This window comes from Mugil cephalus, chromosome 11, assembly GCF_022458985.1.
Source record: "Mugil cephalus isolate CIBA_MC_2020 chromosome 11, CIBA_Mcephalus_1.1, whole genome shotgun sequence".
Taxonomy (NCBI): domain Eukaryota; kingdom Metazoa; phylum Chordata; class Actinopteri; order Mugiliformes; family Mugilidae; genus Mugil; species Mugil cephalus.
Genome location: NC_061780.1, coordinates 23,219,522 through 23,237,561, shown reverse-complemented (window position 1 = coordinate 23,237,561; position 18,040 = coordinate 23,219,522). Strand labels below are relative to the sequence as shown.

At 43.4% G+C, this 18,040-nt stretch overlaps 1 protein-coding gene across 2 annotated transcripts in view; it reads left to right on the top strand.

Annotated features, from left to right (window-relative positions):
• Positions 1-308: 308 nt before the first annotated feature.
• The window catches only part of grik2 (glutamate receptor, ionotropic, kainate 2), a 209,050-nt gene continuing 191,318 nt past the window's right edge, over positions 309-18,040 (top strand). Inside the window, exons 1-2 of one of the 2 annotated variants that reach the window (XM_047598050.1) lie at positions 309-1,136; positions 3,864-4,343. In XM_047598050.1, coding sequence (XP_047454006.1) covers positions 4,226-4,343 — 118 coding nt within the window. In that variant the 5' untranslated portion in view covers positions 309-1,136; positions 3,864-4,225. The remainder of the gene's footprint in view (positions 1,137-3,863; positions 4,344-18,040) is intronic. The other variant, XM_047598051.1, reaches the window with a different exon arrangement.

The window sequence follows — 18,040 nt, the reverse complement described above, 5'->3', positions numbered from 1 at the left end:
TTAATCTGACACAGTCACATGGAGAAATGGGATTGTGGAGCGTTGCATTTGGAAACTTTGGATCATAATCTTTATTTCTCTGTAGGTTTGTTCATAATAAGACTAAAACAGTCACATTAATGGTGATTGTTATGAGGAAAGGTTTAAAAAGGTTTCCCATCAGTGTAATAGAGTATCCATGTTTCATGTAATTTAGTATCAAACCTCTAACTTCTTCTTACAGTTTGTACTTCTTTTTCATTCTGATAGTTTGACCAGGAATAAACTGCTAAACAAGTGACCTTGTCAAGTTAATTTCCTGTGTCACAGATGCACAAATAATCTATGTCCTGTCTGCAGTATGTCAGCCCACATGTATAATTTTAAACACACATTTCTTGCATTATTTTATTTCTACAATATGTTTGAGTTGTGTAAAATATATTTTTTTTATCCCTTAGCATTGGCACGTACTGAGGGAGGAAATTAAACTTGCTGTGATTCTACACTTAACCCATCTCGTCTTCTCTGCCTTTAACCACCGAGACTTTAAAACATGTGCTTAGCTGCGACCTATTATTTGCTTCAGTTCTTGTGACATTCCTTTTCCAGTCAGTAAACTACCTCAGCTGGATTTCCTTTCAGACACATTTCTTAAACTGTATTTGACCGGAAATCCATTTTTATTCCAACGCAAATTAGACGTCATCCTATGTAAAGTCACTCATGTGAAATAACCAGATGAGGACCGCACTCTAACAGCCAACTGGTGCATCTTTCTCCCAAATCTTGACGGTCGGAATCGCCACGTTTGCTCGCAGCGCAGTTTCGTTCACGGGGGTGTCGGCGCCGAGCCTCCAGCGGCGAAAGGATCGTGATGTTCTTCAGGCCGACCTGACGCACACGGTCGCCTCCGCCGGATTAAAGTGCGGATTCGGTTTCGGAGAGCCCCGTCCCCCACCCCCTTTGGTCCGGTGGGTGCCCCCCTGTTGCTTTAAGCAGTGCGTCCTGCCGTCCAACAGGAGGCGTGTCTCCCCTACGGCCGGAGCGCAGCTTCCAGATGCAAGTGCGGGGGAAGCGGCTCGTCTCCTCCATAGAAGCAAATCAACTTCTTTGTGCTGCTCTGGTGACTCTCCACTGCTCCATCACTATCTAGGGTAAGTCCGTTACTTCAAACTTTACGTTTATTTGCATGTTTAAGTTGCCGTCCTTGGGATATTCTATTTTCTTGTTGTTGTTGTTCTCTCACCCTGAGAAACAGACAAGTAGAAGGTTTTTCATATCATTTCCAACCGGCAAACCGCGCAAAAAAACGCAGCTAAGCGCCTCACCGGCCAGGGCTGAACTTCGTCTGTGGTAATTTCAAGGCGCGCACGCGAAACGCAGCGAACAATTTAAATGTTTCAGAAATAAGCTCCGACTTTTGCTTAAATAGCCGCGGAGAGAGGTGACCTCCCGTGTCTTTGGCCGACCTCTATTTGGACACGCTCGTCACCTTTTCGAGTTCCTCCTCCGCGTCCTCCTCCTTCAAAGCTGCTCCTTCTCCCCGGCCTGATCCCTTTACTGATGTGCAGTTGAAAGATATTACGGGAGGGTCCTTAAATGCCCGCCGTGATCCGCATATAACATCCCCCAGCTCGCGGGACTGGATGGGGAAACTCGCGGAGACGAGTCGCGCGTTTAAATCCTACAGCTGATGAGCACATTGGTTTTAAATCAACTTCATCGTTGCGCAGCAGCTCCCCCGTGAAAGGGGCTTCTCACGGCCGATTTAAATCCACTTTTTTAAATGAGCAAAGATGTGTTAAGATGTAGCTGTGTGTATGAAAACGAGGTGAATATTAAAAAATAAATAAATACATAAAAATCCAGACGAGTTTATGCACCGGTGCCAGCCCTGGTCACTTAATAATCCCCGTTCATGGCCATTACGCGTAAAAAAAAAAAAAAGTGTGGCTTCGTGTTCTCAATATTAGTTCAGGGCTGCTCCCTTCATTTTAAACCGTGACTTAAACTGCCCTGCTCATTTTCTTACCGCACAGACAAACCGATGCTTCTCCACCTTAGGCACCTTGTGTCAGAAAACCTCCCAGCATTCTCCAAAATTGTAATATATTAAAAAAAAACGAACCAAAACAAATTCTAAAAACCCAAGAAATCAGTTTGTCACTGCCTTAATGTGTTGTTGGCAGTATGGACTGCACAACTACTTGAATATGTTTGTGAGGTTGACTTTATTTTATGTATTTATTATTTATTTTTTATTGACACTTACATCATCATTTGAGATTTCAAAAGAAAAAAAAATGCTTAAAAAGAAATGCTGCCTTGGCAGTTAGTAAAGTGTTAGCCACAAAATAAACTGACACTAATACGGAAACAGATGGTCTGCTGGGAACAATATACAACCTTCAGACTTAAACTGTGTCGTCAAATAAATTCTAAATATGTACTACTTATTAAGGATGCAAACGAGCAGAGTAAGCTGCCAATATATGTGTATAAAAAGGAACAGATGCAGAGACACAGATTTGCTCCTGAAACCTCATCAGTGCGAAGACTTATTGGGAGACTCTGTCCGTGGTGCTGAAACGTACTCCGTGTCCAAGGCGGTCGCTGTCCGTGGTGCTGAAAACTCATCAAAGAAGCAAAGGCTGCAAATTCCACCAGCCGTGGCCTAAATGTTAAGCAGGTTACTTATTCACACTGTCGAATCTTACACCACACAACAGGTTATGTCACAATAAGCACTTTTATTTTAGAATTACTTAATGTCTCCATTGGATATTGTTATTTTTATTTATGGCTCCTTTTTTTTTTTATTTGTCCCATGTTCATCCACTTTACTTCTCTACAACATGCTACTGCTACATGCTGACTGGTGACGAAGTTTAGAGGAGGAAATTAATAGATTTAGAGCCTATGCATACGATTAAGATGAATTGGAAAAACTCTACAAGAACACTTACAAGCTAAGGAAACAGACTGCTCATATGTCTGGGGGAAAAAAATACATAGTTGTAGGTTTTATTTGGAAATTTTATTCGGAAAATAGGTTAGAGGCCAAAGTTCTCCGTGTGGGAAAACCTTGAACATCACGCTTAGATTCTCTCGCCTTTCAGCCAGGTAAGCATCGTCAGTGATTCATCGATGATGCGAAGAGAGCCGAAAAGGCACGTCAGTCGACACACATGACATTAAAATTTGATGTAGAGGGTTCTTATCTAACGGGATTTGCAGCCTCAGTCGACCGAAAAGTAGAGGAAGAAAAAAAAAGTAATAATTCCAAAGACAGGGGTGAGCATTGGCTATTCATCATATTGAGTGTACAGTGACAGGGTTGCTTCACGGTGCCCTCACACGAGTCCAAGCATGAGTGACTCCGATCAAACCCTGGCGATCATTTCAAATTCATAGATCGGCTGTGCACGGAGGCGCTCCGCGGCCAGCGTCGGCGATTGAACCGAGCGGAGGGAGGAATCTGTGGGAGAGTAGACTACTGCGCGGCGCCTCGCTGGCCGGGGACACGACTTCAGAGATAGGGAAGGAAGGAAGGAAGGAAGGAAGGAAGGAGGGAGGGAGGGAGGTGGCGAGAGAGAGAGAAAGAGGCATGACAGTTTCGGGAGGGCTCAGGGATCAAAGGGCGAAGTGTGACCTGCAGTAGCCGCGAAACGCGCTCCGTCCGCTCGTCCTGTGCGCTCCCACATCCTCAGCGTTTGGCTCGACGTCAGATGCTGTGCGGCAGTTGCAGCAGGAGGAGCTCGGGCTGGAGAAGCTCGCCGAGACCGCCGCTCAGCTCACTCTCGCCCCTCTCGCGATCGCGCTCGATCTCCCCTCAGCACTTCTCTCTCTCACCCTCTTCAACCTCTGCCTTTGTCTTTCAGTAAATGGATGTCTTCAAGCCCTGCCCTGCCTAACATGGACGCCCCACCGCCGCCGCCACCACCACCACTACTTCCACCATCATCTTCCTCAGCCGACTCCGAGGCTTGTTTCTCCTTGGCGCAGTGAGCTGGACACGCAGTGATATTTATTTTGGAATTTTTCTTTTCTTTTTTTTTTAACCCCATTTTTTCTCCTTTTTTTTTGTTGGCCAAATGGATGTGAGAAAACCTTTGCTCAGTCCGCCAGTGAAGATCATGCCGTGATCTTGCAGCTGCTTAAATTCACGTGAAAAGCGAAAGAGATATTCCGGGGAATATACCGATTCAGGGAATAAAAGAATCCTGTGTACCACACAAGCACCATGAAGAGTACCTCCCTGCTGATATTTAAGGCGAGATTCAGGTGGACCGTCAGACTTCTACTGCTGCTATTACACTGTGTGGGATATTCTCACGGGATGCCACACGTCCTGAGATTTGGTGAGCGACTTCAATTATTTTTTTCCGTCTGTCCTCTCACATAGACCTAAAAGTTTGCATGTTGTGTTGGAGAGTCACTCCCCCCCCCCTCCCCTCTCTCCCCACTTTCCCCACTTGTGGGAAACAGCTGGAGTTGCTGTGTAATTTGAAGTGACAACAAGACTTCTCAGGAGTGATAACATGAGGTTTGTGTATCCAGAGAGTTGGAGGAGAAAGAGAGAATAACACACATTTGGCAAGAGTGGGAAGGCAGCAGTAACTTGTTGCTATTTGGAAAGTTTTCAAATTCAAACGCAGAGCACTCAGAGATGCTCTCACACGACACCCCGAATGAGCACGTCTGCCGGTCGCTTGCTTGTGTAGAGATGTGGTGATTTCAGGTGTGATGCCGTGGTGTTGCTGTGTTGTGTGCGTTGAGGCGGCGGACCATATTTACATGTGGTGGTGTGAGCAGATTCCTGAGAAAAACAGAGGCTGTTGAGGGATTTTTGTGTCGCGGTGACAGAGTGTTTCATAAAGAATGAGAGGACGAACCTTATTGTTTCACGTGTACAGAAGTCATCCTTATCTCAGGAAAAGATGAATCTTAAATACAAGATAATCCTTTAATGTATCCAACAGTGGAGAAATCTAGCTCATTACCTATAAATATATATGTGTGTGTGTGTGTGTGTGTGTGTGTGTATACACAACACTGGGTTTGAGTGACCCGTCCTTATGATTCTGGGTTCAGTGGTTGGTAAGAATCAAAAACAACAACCGCAACAAGGAAACACACTTCACTGCAAAGTAAACCACTAAAATAAAGCTCAGCCATGTGTGTTATCAAGAAACCTACACATAAACACACATAAAATAAAAAATAAAAAAAGAGAGACGAATGCAAACAGCACCCTCAAATATATTAACATAGACAAATGTACTTTTTGCTGAAAGAGTTAAGTTGTTTTTGTATTGGGAAAGAATATATGTGTTTGTGTATATATATATATATATATATATATATATATATACAAAAGCCAAAGCATTGCTTCAATGGATGGATTGTTTCTGCTGATGGAGTCGTATTGGATTTAAACGTGTCTGAAAAAAGAAGTGTAGACAGATCGACGAGTGAAGCCCTGTAAACCCCTTGTCTCTTTGCATCATGGCAACTGAGAGTCAGTCAGTCCATTGTGTGTGTCCGCATGCGTGCATGTATGTGTGTGTGTGTGTGCCCCCATTATATCATCACAACTCTTTTACCTAAATAGGCTCGTTTCCGACAGCAGCAGCAGCAGAATCAGAACTGAACGCTTACAGCCTGACTGACTGACACGGTGTGTGTGTGTGTCGTGGTTCCACTCAACACGTTCACAGATTAGTTCGGTGGATATCTTTCAGCCTTTAACGTTTCAATATGGAAGTCTGGGAGGACAGAGTTAAACCTCAGAGTGAATTTGGAATGCTGTTCAGATAACTGCGATCGGTATAAATAAACATAAATAATCTATCAAAAGAGACACCCCATCAATTCAGAATTCCGTTTCTGTTCAGGTGGGGAAAGTACTGAGAAAGAGGCTAGACAACCATTTAAAATGAAACGGCAGAAGCACACATAACCTCACTTTTAAATGTGTGCGTGGGTCAGACTGGACTTTCACTCGACCATCCAGCCCTGGTTAATGTCCTCCCAACTCCACACCTTCAGTTAGCCCATCAGTCTGCTTGAGGCCGGACTGGGTAGAGACAGAGAAAGAGAGAGAAGAGAGGCGGAAGGAGGTAAACATACATCTTTCAGTCTGACTAAAGCGTGCATGTAGAGTCTGACATCAACAGGGTTATTTTCGGAGACATGACAACGTTCCTGTTGAGCCACAGAGGACACGGGCTGAGTAGTACTCTGATGTGCATATGCTGAAATGTCACGGCTATGCAGATTTTTGTTTATTCATTTGTTTCTGCGGCGTTCTTTGTGGCTGCAGGTCAGCATGCTAATGTATGCTCGCGGACTGAAAGCTAACCCTACTTTACCTTCAAATCTCCACCTTTCATCTCAAGAGTGAGATAGGAAGGAACCTAAGCGCGCAGGGGTGGGAGGGAGAAGTGCTGGATTTCCATTTAGAAATTCAATTCAACATAAGCGTGCCACAGGTGTTATTATAATCAATCTAACCAGCTCCCACTGAAACAAAAAACCTTTTTTTTTCGTTCTTTTTAAGAACTCGGTGCGGGAACCTCAGGAGCTGATTCTTTATACGGTTCTGATTATTATTTAACCAGCTGAGCAGGGAATAAGGATATTAAAGCAGGGTAGGAGTTCAGATGATGCGATTGCGTCTGTTGAAGACAGAGGCCGACACGCTGACAGCCGGCGATAATGGGGAGCCACATAACTGAATTTTTCCCGCGGCCCATCAGAGATAAAGCCCCGATACGGATCGGCTGGAAGCGGCGGCGGGACTGAACCGCGCTGACATGTGAGCTAGCAGCTCTGGGAGCCTGCTCCGTGTGTGTTTTAAGTGTCCTGGAGTTTTTGAGGGGTTACGCCGCAGACAGCTGAGGTCAGGAAAGTGGATTAGTCGTCTAAAGTGGAAGCCATAATTGGGGTAAATTCACAGGAATACAGTTGCACTTATGCAGTTCAGGCACTTCTGGAGCTAATGGTGGAATTCAAAGGGCTCTCTCATTTAGAAAAATACCAACATAAAAGTTTAGAGCAAGAAGTTGTCAAATTTAAAGTGTAGAAAGACGTGGATTAAATGACTCTTTCATCCAAAACAAAGCATTTTATTTACAAATGCATGCAGCCGCTCCTTGTCTCTGTGATCTCCGTGGAATGGAAATTGAATTATATGCATTGGTGCTGTCCGCCTTACTCGGCATTAGTATGAAGGTCAGCGTCTAATGGGGCAGACAAGCTAAATGTTGCAGGTCGAAGCCAGAAAAACTCCCTCTTTAGAGACGAACTCGCTTCCCCGAGAAGGCTGTCTGTCAATAACTGAAGCGAAAAGTTGACATTATCCTCCAGGCTCCTGCTCGCGCCTCACTCATGACTTGTAAATAAGGAGACTCGCCGAGGAGCTCGACTCGCTCGGGAACAACGCCCGGCCACGTGAAACTGGATGATAATCACAGCATCCTTCGACGGACGCGCTAATTTTGCTGATTTTCTAGTTTACTGGAGGAGTTTAGCGAAGTAAACTTTCCACTGAAAAATCCTTTCCATGATTATTTCCTCCCGTTTGACTAATGCCTGTTTATTCACCAACGCTGATATAGTACATGACTGATGCCGGGTGTCAAAGGGGGAAAACAAAAAGAATTATCACAAGAAGGTAGCTTGTTATAATTTATAGAGACGTATGTGAGGAGCATAGGATAACAAAGAATTATAAAGTGTCGTACCCTTGGCTTAGAATCGTCCACTGCCAGATTAGAGTTGGAGGGAAATCTGCTGGTTTGCTTTATGGCTGAATGATGCTATTTGCTTCAATAAATAAAAAAAATAAAAAAAGAAGAATAAAGCTAAATCTGTCAGAGTCTGGCAGTGACAGATGGTAGAAGGAGAGAAAGTCTGATTGAAAAATCACTTCCAACTAGTTTATCCACTTCAGTAGAGACAAATAAAGCGGGAAGGCGAGAGAGAGTAAAGGGGTCTGAGAAAGAACCCGTCACACACTGAGAGAGAAGTGACATGCAGGAGAGGTGGGGGTTGAATATCGTCGTCATTGTTCTCGCCGAGGATCTAATGCCGAGATACGGCGGATTGAAAACATAGCGGATAGTTATCTTATCGGTATCTGATCCTCTTTGTGGAGTTAGATGAGCAGTGGTGAAGACGAAGAAAATTAATTTGTTTAAAGAAGACAAAAAAAGTGATACCAAGTCGAGCCTGTATTTCATGTTATTTTATGAAGAAACTCACTCGTCACTTGGATGTTATAGACGATGCAAAACATGGAGGTCAATGCATCACACATCCCTCATGTTACACATTTAACCTTCAACCATAAAACATAATAAAAAAAAACCAAACCTGGCGACTCTGCAATATCCTTAGTGTTTAACACCATTTTGTAAAAATTCCAAACATGGGCAACAACAAAACTCTTTGCCTGTAGAGATTACAGTATCTTAAAGAAATTTTTTCAGATAATCTATTCCTATACTCTTACATAGACTCCAAATTCAATGCTGCAAATATAACTGAATTTATTAATCTGTTATGGGGCGAAGAAACATATTTGGTAACTTCTCATTGACATTTGAAAGCATGTGGTTTTCACCCAGCCAATCAGAGAAGATCAAACCACACGGTCGACAAGGTCCACCTCTGCATGAACGCTGAGCGAAACTGATTCATTAGGTACCACAAAGAAGTGACTGAATGTAGTCTAACCTGATGATGTGAATGTTGATCAGAGCCTGAATCAGTCTTAAAATACACGTTTACATTTGTTTACCACTTAAAGGCAAGGAACCATATATGGTAACTTAACTGAACTTGGTTTTCTACATGTAAAATGAAAAATTCACAAAAGTAAAACAAAAATCTTCTTATGCCCTAGTTCGGGGGACCCATAAATAATGACATCTCCAGATTTTTTCAATTTGTTTTAGCACAAAGAAGAAAAAGCAAATCAGGAGAATGTTTACATTTAATAAACTAACCTTCAAAGAACAAATTTCTTCAAAAAGCAAATTTCTTAAGACAAATAAGTGTAATTTGGGTACATTGCTAGCAACCCTCTCACTGTTGTGTTCTGTCCATTTCTCTAACTAAAACAAATTAGAGACTGCAGTCTTCTATGTAATTGCTGCGGGCCTGATTAGATCCTCTGGCGGCCTCTTTCGGCCCACGCGTCATATGTTTGAACACACAAGGATTGAAATTTAGATTTAGTATGCCAATGAGTGCTCTATAAGGGTTTAGCAGTTTAGTTTAAAACTGCACAATCTCTCCGTAACTTCTGTGAGTCGGTAGCGCTGCTGTATGGTCGACTGCACACACACACCGGGAGAGAACAGGGGAACAAGAGACAATAATCTTTTTCACGTTTAATATTTTGGACTGCCTCTCTGGCTCGCCTGTTACATTCACCGCCCGCGTTGTCACACTTCCTGAATTTGTGACGCCGCGCGGGAGGCGGCAGCGCCCGGGCCGGAGCGTTGCGACGTATGCTCCTTTCATGTCTGGGAGGATGATGAAATGAGCTTCCAGTCGGCAGACCTCATGTATAGCCAGCTAGCTCACAGTACGCGCCTCATACTGGAAATATACGGCGGGTAGATGCGAGCATGGAGGTCCCACTGCAGCATGCCTGTGATATTGTGCTTAGTTTAAATTGTATTCTCGAATGTCTCCCCAGTGGGTGTGAGTTGAAGAGCAAGCAAGCCAAGCGAAGCTACGGCATGCTCGCTAGTGAAGTAAGAAATCAAATCTCGAACCCAATCAATAGTCACAATGAAAGGGGGGATAAAATCTTGGTAAAAAAAAAAAAAAAAAATTGAAGTAGTTCACAGATTATGAATTGCAGCTAGAAAGAAGGCTCGCATCAAAGAAGATTGGATCATTTATATACAGCGTTTTAGGCTCTGCGGTTTGAGTGTGATTATAATATGAATCGAAGCAGTGTGTTAAAGATTCAGCAGGGACTGTGATGAAAACCCTTGGGGGTTACAAAACATAACCCAGCAGACACATACAGGACTGCGAAATTGTGCACAATTCACAAGGCAGAGGATGCCATTGACAGTGCGCTTTGAAATCAGTTAAACATGTGGTAAAATGTGCCCGTTTGCTCTCTTTTGCATAGAGGAATGAAGGTCAATAAGAATAAAGTGCCTGGGCGCTCGGTATGCAGCGGCGGGGAGACGTGGTTAGCCGGCTTAGCGTAAAGGCTTAGAGCGTAAATTTCTGAATTTCTATTTTTACCACTTTTATTTGAATAAATCCTTATAAATCACACCGAGAGCTCTTTGTGTACGTTCAGCGCTCAGCCTTGTAGCGACATGTCGATCGAGCCGCGCACAATGTGACTGTAGGTCGTAGGTTCTCGTTGTGCAAACGGTTGGTTTAGCGTGAGCTGCACATTAATTAGAAGGCGGCCGCCCAGTTTAAGGCCTTCACGAGGATCTGATAAGAAACAGACACAGAACTGTAGCCCAACAGGTATCGATCAGTTATTAGTAGTAACAAATATGTAAGCCCTTCAAGACCTCTGCTCTGCTGCGGCTTCGGTTGCCAGAAACCCTCGGTGAGCACAGATTTTACTTTTGGCCCCAGTCCCGGCAATGTGGTAATAACCTGGCAACCTCGAGCGTGACAAGCCTCCTAAAGATGCACACTGTTCCCGCGCCCCGACGGTTGGTGGCCAGCAAATATCCCACAACGCTCATTCCCTGTTTTGACTTCATGTAGCAGTTGAACCAATTAGCTAAAGGTTCAGAGGTGACGTGCGGGCTAGCCGTCTCCCTGCTCGCAGCTATATATACACACAGCAACGCATGCCTTAAACACAGACAAGGAGCAGATGGAAACTCTGGATGGAAAAAAAAAATATATATATATATATCAGCAGCAACATGGATGACTGTACAGTAAAAGTGGGAGCTGTCACACTTTTGAAAGAGCCACTTATTGTCTTTGTTCACGATCTTAAAAATCTCCAGTCGCATTGGAGCTGCTAAAGTAATTTCCCCGCACGCTGACGCTCCATTCAGCGCGCACTTGATCCGGCAGACACAGTCAGATCTCCGCGCTCAAATGGCAGATTTTCCGGTAATTTGTTTACCGGCTCCACATCTTTCCCTGCTTGAATTAGCAAGCTGAATTAGGAGTGTCGGCGAGTCAAGGTTATCCAGATCTAGCATTGGAGCGATATCATTTCAATTAGAAGCGCGCCTGCTTGAACCACGTTTGACCTCAATCAGAGGAAAACTAATCCAATTTGACGGAGCCGTGTTAAGGAGGACAGTTTTTGAAAGAGGAAGATACCTTTAAAAGATGAAATCAATTATCTGCCCTTGTCTTTTCTGTATGGGCAGTGGGGGGATATGTGATGTGTGTTATCACTCAGATAAAATAAAATAAAAAAAATGATAAAGAAAAGTAAATTAACAAACAATTGCAGTTTGACAGGAGACATTTTAGCTTTTATTATTTTCTCTTTTTCTACAGAATCCTATAATTAACTAATAATGAACTGTTCTTCCACTTAGCTGATCTATATCAAATAGCCATCAAGTGACAGATACGAGGCTGGACAAATATCTGCTCCCACTTCAGCTCTCAGTGTGAGGAGATGTACACCTATACAGAGCCAATAAATGCTGAGCACAGGGCTTTTGTATATTTAGACTGAAATTCATCGCCGCTCTCCTTCAAGTGTCTTTGTGTTCATTATACATCTCTGCAGCGCAAATGTAGTTTATATCCTCCGCCATCAGCACTTCTTCCACCAGTAAGTGCTTTGCAGGAGAGGTCTCTGGCTCTCAAACGGAACGCGACTATTTCACGCGTTTTTCCCTCTAACCCAATTAACGGCACGCGGCGCCGGACAAAGGCGGCCGCGTCTTTTCTGACATTGAGATGAGGACATCATTTCCAGCCTTTATGTGCTGCCAAAACATTCGGCAAACATCTTCGGATGCCACGCTGCGGCGACGGTAGGGTGACGGACCTCACCAAAGACAAGAAACATGTGCAGCGAATATTTAATGTGATTAAATCTTTTCCATTTCCGAAAGATGTGGGCAGATTGTGAGAATCGCTAACACTGTGTCCTTCTTGAAGTGCTGCGAGAGTGCCCTTGGGCAAGACTGCGCTGCTGTTTGTGCATCGTTTCTCAGTAGCAACAAAAGACTCGTTATCTGTTCAGTGAGATTATGTGAGTGTGTATCTATATTAGAGAAAATCAGAGCCATAGCAGGTTTCCTATATATACACACATATATGAAAATACAATTACAACCCTATATTTATCACATCTTCACATAAAATTATGATTTTTTATTATTTAATCAAATTGCATCATGGCATCTGGATTAGATGTTGATGATTCAAACTTCCTTGAACCATCTCCGTTCCCCTGGTGCTCTAATCTAATATCATGGCAAGAAGTACTCCAGGAAAGAGAAGCAACATCTTACAGTTATTGACATGAAGCTTAGTGAACCTGGGAAACTTCTAGTACTTTGGATGAATCTGAAAGTGCGACCCTGGATGAAGAAAAAAAACATTAAACTAGTGTAGAACATAGGTCTTCAACAGGGGTACAGCAGAGGTACATATATATTTTTAAAATTTCCTTCGCAATTTTCTCCAACCAATTTAAATTTCTTTAAATGCACATTAACATGAATCCAACATATTTTAGTAAAGGGATAAATGGAGGCAGCACTTCACTCATTCAGCAATACAGGAGCTGTCTCAGTTTGAGGGTCCTTGGCCTTAAAAACGTTGCAGACCCCTGGTGAATAATAACAGCCGAGAACTGGTAATTTTTATGCACTTTCCAAAAACCCCCGATTTCCTAACAGGATTTGCAAGGAACCCTACGAACGAACATGAAAGTGCATGTGTCTACTATCGCAAAAAGGGATTTCACGAATTTGATATGCATGACAGGCGTGTCAGGAAAAGCTACGCCGTCCAAAAAGTAAATTAGACGTGGAGTTGTTTGGGTGCAGTAGCGGTGGACATGTTTGGCGCTTAGTGAAGACAGCTCATGGCGGGAGGAACCTTGTCCCAGCTGTGAAGAAGGTGCTGGAAAGGCTGTGGTTTGGAGGAGCTACACGGCCTGAGAGGATAGGAAACCTGCAGTCAATGATTTAACAGTGAGTTCTGTATCATTCATGAATGAGAGTTATTGAAGATAACGTGGGACCATCTTTGAAAGTTGAAGAGGAAGTGGGTAGTTCAGCTCAACGATAATTCCAGGCACGGAGGTGCATCTACCAAGAAAAATATTTCCTATAGGCGTACCTGCATTTTTATTTATTTATTTATTTTTTACAGGACTGGATGTACAATGCATGAAAATGCATCTTTTGTCCCGTTAGAAGCACGTACGACATGCGATTGCAAGACTGAATGACTAAGTGGCTTGTATGCAAAAACTGTCTCAGCCTTTACTTCTTCTAAAAATTCGGCTTAATAACCCACGGGCAAGTTCTCCGACTACACACCAAACACAGTACACACAGACGGGGTAAAGAAACAAAGAGGTAAATCCCAATAAAATAAATAAATAACCTTCTAACTTCAACTGTGAGTTAAAATAAGGCACAAAAAACTCAGGGACCGGGGCCAATAAAAACGTTAAAGGCAATAAAGAGGCAAGAACAAGTTGGGATAAATGGAAAAGGGAAACACAGACAATTCAGCAAGTAACAGATGGAAAAACACAATGACTAAAGATACTAGCCTAGGGAGGAAAGGACAACAGTAATGGGGAGACCGAAAATGGAAGAGCAGTCAAAAGACAGGACCGGGGAAACACAAAAAGGCAGGAAGAGAAGTGAAAGAAGCAAAAGAGCATTCAAAGAATGACACTCAACTGGTAAAACGCCAACAAAAGAGTAGGACAGGACAGGTGACACTGGTTGATACACTCTCACAAACAAGGGGAAGCCAGAAACGCAAGGTACGGACATGATTGTGACGCCAACATGATCACAATAAAGCCGATACGTTTACCAGCGGTTAGCTTGTTAGCTAGCTGGAACAGACGCTACTCTACGTGTGAAATACATGAATGTTTAATGCCTTTAAAGAGACGACAGAGCGAGGGCGCATTCCGTTACCACACAGTCCTCGGGAACCCGCTTTCAGCCAGTAGGCATGTTTGTTGAGACGGAAAAAGTTGCCAACTCTTATTGTATCATCCTTCATTGAGGGTAACTGGAGCGTATCATGTGTCAGTGACTCTTTTTACGGCCCCTTACCAGCAGAGCACACGTTCGTCCGCGGCGGCACTTCCCCTTCGCTTGTTCTCTCCAGTTTATGATTTCCTACTGAGGAGTGCACTTTTACTGGCCTTATTTAAACAGACGTAAAGAGCGGCGCTCGTGTTTTATAAGGCCGAGCGTCCTAATTGCTTGTTTCCTGCAAGCCGTTCGTGACAGGTCAAATAAATACTCGCTCGTCACTGGAGCGGTTATCCCGCGTTTTCAATAAACCTCTAATTTCACGTGATCTCGCATCAGGATGTGATGCATGCGCTTACGGTTTGTGCAGTATGGTTAACAGGGAAAAAGAATAAGCAGATGGTATGGAAGAAGGCACTCATCAGAAATCAGCAAGGCATAAAATGCAAGTAAAGTGGTTTGTGGTCTTGTTCGACTGGCGTGGGAGCACTTGGATGGGCAACACAAAATAACTGTCACAGATATTAGTAGCAAGGGAACAAAACGAAAGGTGCTGCAGGAAAGAAAGGGTGTGCAAAGGAAGGTAAGGACCAAAACCAAGACTGAACAGTCAAACAAACAGCAGCAGCGTTGCACATGACTTGACAAAGATTAAAGGGAAACGCAGGGTTTTATACACTCACTTGCCATTTTATTAGGGACACCTGTTCAATTGCTTGTTGATACAAATAGCTAATTAGCCGCTAATCACATGGCTGCAATTCAATGCATTTATTCATGTCGAGGTGATTAAGACAACCTGCTGAAGTTCAAACCAAACATCAGAATGAGGAAGAAAGGGGATTTAGGCGACTTTGATCATGATATGGTTGTTGGTCTGAATATTTCAGAATCTGCTGATCTACTGGGATTTTCACACACAATCATCTCCAGGGTTTACAGAGAATGGTCTGAAAAAGAGGAAATATCCAGTGAGCGGCAGTTGTGTGGATGAAAATGCCTTGTTGATGTGAGAGGTCAGAAGAGAATGGTTGGACTGGTTGAAGATGATAGAAAGGCAACAGTAACTCAAATAACCACTGGTTCCAACCAAGGAATGTAGAATATCATCTCTGAACTCACAACACGTTCAGCCTTGAAGAAGATGAGTTACAGCAGCAGAAGATCACGCTTTTTATTTGCAAGGTGTACCTAATAAAGTGGCCGGTGAGTGTATATATATATATGTATACGCCTGGACAGAGGAGCGAATGGGACACAGGTGAAACTAATGAGGGTGGAGCACACAAGTAAAAACCAATTAAACAATCGTAGTGTCGGAAACAAAACAAGAAACACCAAGGAAGACCAGAGTGTGACAATAACAAAGCAATCAGTGCACAAATGTTTCTAATTTTTTTTTTTTTTTTTAAATATAGTTAGTTGTGGTGCTATAGTATCACATAGGAAAGTTTCTTTACCACATGACTTTTATCTGCAAAACCCTGTGGCATTTATTTATTTATTTATTTGTTTGCTATTTCATGGGAGAAAAGGATGATAAGGTGACAGGCCTGCACAGACCCGACGTTTAAGGCAACGTTCCTGTGACAACCGCTTTCTATCGGCATCAGTCAAATAACAGCTGACGGAACAGTAATGCCGGGGTACTTTTGAGCTTTTGACTGATAATGATCGTCATCATCCGTTTGGAATATAGCACCATCATCATATAAATGTGGACGTTCAGACTGCTCATTATGCCCAGTGTGGTGGAGGTCAACGCGAGTCATTTCAATAATACTATATTCAATCTGTCAATTAAAGTTGCCACTCTCGTATTCTCAAGCAACATCTCAGCACGCTCCTCACTTTCACAGCTCCGTAAGTTCACATTGACAGTAAATGCACATAACTTCTTGTCAAGAGAACCATCTGACTCTGCTGTGAAGTTAAACGTAGCTCTTTAAAGACCCGCTGGTATCCAGCTGCTTTGTTTCTGCTTTCTTCTTCTGCTACTTTGGTGAATTTTATCCGTTTTGTTCGACTCTACTACCCTCCGAAGAGTAAAACTATTGAGGACGACTGCCTACAGATTCTGCACACTTTAATATACGCCGATCAGGCGTAACATTATGACCACTGACTGTAGACGTGAATGATATTGACCATCTTGTACAATGTTCTGCTGGGTAACGGAAGAAGGTCCACGTCCATTCTCTGATGAGTCACCACAAGGGAAACCTACACAATGTTAGGAAGGTGGTCATAATGTTATGCCTGATGGGTGTTTAACAGCAGAGCGTGAATCCATTAATCATGGATTAAAAGAATGAACAGCTTCAAAAGGAATAACAAGTTAATATTAATCATGGAACAGGTTTTTGGACAGGTTGTCGGTGGTGGTGTCTCCTACACAAAAGCTCTTAAAACACACAATCCAACACAGAGTTATTTGCCTTAGGTTCCAAATAAGCCTGTTTGTGTCTGCCCTACAACAAAGACTAGTCTGTGCTTCATGACTTCGCATGGAGCCCTGCAAATGTTGCGCTCACGTCGTCATAACACAAAACACAAATGGAAATGACTCATGGCTGTGGACTAATCATTTTTGTTTCCCCGTCATCTGCTTTTGCTGCATTCTCTCCGCGTCTCCACATATCTGTATTACTCTCCCTGGTGTTTCCGCAAAGCACGAGGAAATGAAATATTTTACTTAAATTACTTTATTTGCCTTACCACCGTCAGCCTGAATTATCAGTTCCCTTAAATTGAGTTTAGCGGTGGTGGCTTTTGTGAGGCCCTGCGCTGTGTCTTGGCCCTCAGCCAAGAGACGGCTGGTAAATATATTTAAATCGGTGCTAAGCTGCTTAAAATATTCATATTTCACTCGTAGCTACTTTATAGAAATTTGAAACTATCTCAAGCTCGCAAAATCAGTTACATGGATAAAATATATATATATCATTTCACATTTTGGAGGAACAAAGGATCTGGTGAGCGGAGGCAAGGCCTTAAGTCCCCGTGCGCTGTGTGTGTTTCTCTGATATGGTTGGCTTTAGACGCGCCGTCTCTCCCGGATGAGAGAGGCGGGAGGCCGCGTGCCATGTTTCTTTCAGGCTCATGATACTGGCACGCATGAAGATGGTTAACATACCACATGAAATGATTATTCTAACAGCCGCTTCTCTGCGTCCTCCCCTCGGCTCGAAAGAATCCTGCCTGCTGCCGGTTCTGACAAATGAATCACGTATGTGGATGTAATTTTGCCGAGTCTTAGATGCTGACGGGGGCTGAATTGGGGGTGACCTAACCGGTGGACTGACATTGACACAGACACCCTGTCCCTGCTGTAGCGGGACGCGCTGAGGACAAAAGTGACCACATCTTTTGCCCCTATCATTGAGATGGTAATACGAGTCGGGGTTTGATGACACGATGTCCTCTGCCTATTGTATTCTTGCGGTTTGTCCTACACTTCAGTCACAGTGTGCTCAGATCTGCTTCCTGGTGCCGTGATGACTTTGTGCCCTTGAGGGCCAGGACTGAAATAAATGATATTTTCCCAGTGCTCTCTTTTGCCTAATTGAGGGCTGCCTTTTTTTGTTAATTCTCATCCTAATTGTTGCAGACCTCTGAGCCCATCCGGTATTGTACCTTCCCAAATAAGCATATAACAAATGTCAAAACGTGCTGGTTGTTAGTGATTCCCAAATAAACCTTAGGCAGTATAAAGATGGAAGCGAAACAGCTCTTTAATAGTGAAGCCAAAGCAAGTAGAGCTCCCCCTGGTGGCTGGCTGCAGTATATGTCATAAGCTCCACCCCCTCCGTGTTAGCGCAATGCGACTTGGGCCGAAATAAAAC